Below are 4,229 nucleotides of genomic sequence, written 5' to 3'. Positions count from 1 at the left end.
GAGAGAGAGAGAGAGGTGTTTATACAGAGCCCCTAGCCTTGAGCTCACATACTGGACCTAGACATCTCATATCAGGGAGCTCACTCCCTCCTGTAACTCCACCTCCAGGGCTGTTCTACCTCTACTGGACTTTATGGGCACCTGCATGCATGCAGCAAACACAGAGACATACACATAAATAAGAATAAAATGAGTCTTGGGGGCTGGAGAAATGACTCAACAGCTAAGAGCACTGGCTGTTCTTTTTAGGGCTCCTGGCTTTGATTCCTAGCACCTGTATAGCAGCTCACAGCCATCTTTAACTCCAGTCCTAGGGAACCTGACACCCTCTTCCAGCCTCCCAGGCTACCAGGCATGAATGTAGTACACAGGCATACATGTAGGCATAACACCCACACATAAAATAAAATTTTAAAAATAAAATGAATCTTTAAAAAATTTTATATCTAAAATAAATTAAAACTTAAGTTGCATACTGTTTTGACTGTAGTTTGTTGGTCACAGCTGTAAGAAGCCCACAGAAATTCAAAGAAAGGGAACACAAAAGATTGTTATAAAATTTCTCATCTAACAAGTTGTTAATTAAGAAGGCAAATAATAAATCTTGTAAATTAAGGTCTTGTAACTTGTTTTTAATGTTGGCTTTTTAAAAGAAATCTTTTTTAAAATCAGCTTTAAAAGTAACTGTGGCTGGTTTTTCTATAGAGATCATGACTATATAGGACAATTTTTTATTTGTTTTGAAACCAGTTCATGTCTTCCAGAGTAGTCTGGAACTCACTATGTGGCAGAGAATGGCCTTGAACTTCTGATTCTTCTGCCTCCACCTCCCAGTGCTAGAATTAGACTAAGGTGCACACGTGCACCACCATTCCTATCAGCTGTGAGATGGTAGGAAGCAACGCAGAGCTGTGGTGGTAGTCACTCACCCCGTCCCACTGGAAGAAGTTGCTAAAAAGGACTAACACGTAGGAGTGCAGGCAACATTTCAGAACATTTCCATTGGTAGCTTCACATCCAAGTCTTAAACCGTCGTCTCTATTCAGTAGCAGTGAAAGTAAAGCTGGTACTCCATAAAGTGCACTAAATGGTGCCAGAGTGGCTCTCTATGGTCATAGGTCGAAATAGATTGAAGAGTTTGTGTGGCATTGCTTCAGAGGGAAATTCAGGAGAAAACAGCACTTGTAAATATGAAGTTTAGATGTAAATAGAACGTTTGTTAACTCATTTTTAGATTTTATGTGAAAGAATTTGACTATATATTTGATGCCAGTTAGTGTACAGTCACTTTTAGTATCAGCAATACCTGCTCTCAAGAAGTAATAAGCACTCCGTCTGCTTCATTTTGTTATTTTCAGTGAAGGAAAGCTTAAAGGCTGTTTTTGGCAGCTGTTTGATTGTTTAATGAGTTAAATATTCTTTTTTGTTTGTTTGTTTGTTTTTTGAGACAGGGTTTCTCTGTGTAGCCCTGGCTGAAAATATTCTTTTTTTACTGTTGCCTATTTTACTTTTTAAAAAAGTGTCCTTAGGAACTGTAGTTTAATCTCGTTTAGATGGAGATTAAAAAGAATTTCATATATAGCTAAACTAGCCTAGAAACCTTTTTAAATTATAAAATAAGTGTTGATTAGAAGGGAGGTTATTTAATATATGTAGTGTATATATAGTTCAAGTTTTGTTGTTTACTTGGTGTTTTTTCAGCTACCATTAATTATCAAACATTTAACTTCATAATTTTTCTTAAGAGGAAGCTACTGTCTGTTTTTGTTTGTTCCTATAATTTTCAGTAGTCTTTGTGGTCTTTGGTATAAACATGAAACATAAGTAAAATTACTGCTTTTCTTAATTTGCCCAAGTGATTGGATTAAACTCATTGTGAAATAGAGGTTAAAAATACCACTTCCTTTACAGCACTGTGTGGGACAGGACAGGATGCTAAAGCAGACTGTGAAAAGGAATAACTTGTAGTCAAGTGATTTTAAAAAGATGTTGTTGTAAGGCTGTGGGGATGACAGTGGCATTGCTGGCATGTGCAGGCGCTTGCTGCCCAAGGCTGACAACTGGAATTGAGTCCCTGGAATCTGAAGATGGAAGGAGAAAGCCAACTCCACAGAGCTGTCTCTGTTCTCCAGATGCACACAAGGGTGCACCTTGACAAATAAGGGACATATACACACAAAACAGTAGGGGTCTTTTACCTTAAAAAATATAATACCAAAACAAAAGTCCACTTGGTAACCTGGTAAATATATTACTACTTTAGTGTATCCTGAAGTAGAAACAGTCATCAAGCCCAGTGGTTTTCAAAGCTTTTCACAAGTATAATAGTGAAATGGGGGTAATAGTCATGCTTAGTGAAAATTCTTCTAACAGGTTTTAAGCATGATGTTGAAATTCTTCTCAGGCAGAGGACATAGCTTAGTAGTACTGTGCTTGCCAAGAATGGACAAGACCCTGGATTCAATTCCCATCACTGCCCCAACAAAAATCATGTGGGAATCATAGTGTGCAAACTATATAATGTGTTCATTTGGGCTTATGCTTAATACAAAATAGAATCTTTGGCATTCACAGAAGTACTTTATAACAATATTAAAGCCTCTGGTTTTCATAGTACATAATACATTCAGATTAAGTTGTTAATTCTAGACTGGTCTGAATCTATTTTTGCCATTTCTTCCGTCAGTCATTGCCAAGGACATGTGTTGGTTTTGTATTGTATCAGTGCACTTCAAACCCAGAGGTTCCTAAAGTCCCTCACTATTAAAACTGCTGTAGAAAACAAAGCAGACATGGCAGGAATGGTTTTATTGTAATTTACCTGCCTGAGATCTGGTATCACACACTTGATTATTCTGCTGTGAATACTCACTTGCATAGCTTTTATGCTCAAAGGACCCAGCAAACATAAAACTGAACTGCATCCAAGCTTTTCCTACACAAGTAGTCATTAGCTCATTCCCTGCATTCTGTGAACTTAGTTTCTTAAAAATGAAAGCATGGACCATCATAGCTGCTTTGTTTATTTACCACTGTCACTTTTGGTCCCTTCTGCAGCTTTCCTGCAATTAGATAAAAAGGGACCACAGAAACATCACTTTGAGCAGCCTTCAATAATACCTAGGAAAAACTACTCTTTCACAAGAGAAGAGGTGAGACAGATTGACCGGGAAAACCAGAGGCTTTTGAAAGAACTGTCAAGACAGGCTGAAAAACCAGGAAGCAAAAGTACAATTCCCGGAAGATCCATCGGCCATCCCCCCAAGTTGTATCATAGTGCTCTCAACAGACAGAGGGAACAGCAAAGAATCGAAAGAGAAAATATGGTAAGTAGCACATCCTTTAGTCATCAAAGCAAGTGCATTTGTACTGATTTGTAAGTACAACTTACAGATAATCCTAGTAGGACCAACTTTTTAATACAGATACATAATGCAGGTGCACATATATGCGGCATAAACTGTCTAGACGTTAACCATGTGTGTTTCTTAGCCGGTAGAATGTATATTAAGATGTCATTAAAAGAACACACTGGAAGCTTCACTGTTCTCTGATTACATCAGTTAAATCACTGTACTTACAGGAAATGGTACCCAGGAAGCAGATGTGTATATCCTCTGTGTTCAGTCTCTGGCTAACTCTGCTTCATTCCACCATACTGGAAAGTCTAATATGATCTATTTTTAAAAGATAATCTAAAATGGGTCAAATTTGGCACTCAGCTTGAAATGAGTGCAGCATCATAGTTGTAAATTAAATAGTTACTTTGATATTTTAAAGACTTGAGAATAACAAGACTTGAGAATCTTCACATTTAAACTATTGTAGTTTATCTTTTTCTTTTCAGTAAAATTCAGCTTATAGTAATTGTTGTATATTGAGCTCTTAATACTAGGCCTTGTTATAAATATCCCCCACATATTAGCTTATTGAATCTTGATAAATGTTTGAGGTAGGCATTTTTAAGACGTATCATAGACATGAAGAAACTAAAACCTAACTGGGTTAAATAATTACCCAAAGTAAGTAACTGAACCAAACCTAGCCAGACCTAGGTGGTCTCTTAAATAAATAGAAATCATAAACTAAAATTAGACTTCTGTAAGTTTATAAGTTCAAACTAAAATGAATGCTAAAGCTGTTGAAATGAAGGCAGTTCCAAACCTGACTCTCATGCTTCATCAGCAGTGCGGGTCTGTATAGAGTGGCCTGGCAACAGATTTCATGTT

General features: G+C 37.1%; 1 protein-coding gene across 1 annotated transcript in view; it reads left to right on the top strand.

The window, feature by feature from the left end:
• The window catches only part of Cfap97 (cilia and flagella associated protein 97), a 33,816-nt gene that overhangs the window by 15,905 nt on the left and 13,682 nt on the right, over window positions 1-4,229 (top strand). The window contains exon 3 of the mRNA XM_028757651.1: window positions 3,058-3,326. Coding sequence (XP_028613484.1) covers window positions 3,058-3,326 — 269 coding nt within the window. The remainder of the gene's footprint in view (window positions 1-3,057; window positions 3,327-4,229) is intronic.

This window comes from Grammomys surdaster, unplaced genomic scaffold (genome assembly GCF_004785775.1).
Source record: "Grammomys surdaster isolate TR1022 unplaced genomic scaffold, NIH_TR_1.0 126178, whole genome shotgun sequence".
NCBI lineage: Eukaryota > Metazoa > Chordata > Mammalia > Rodentia > Muridae > Grammomys > Grammomys surdaster.
The sequence above is the reverse complement of the archived record's forward strand: the minus strand, read 5'-3'. Positions and strand labels throughout refer to the sequence as shown.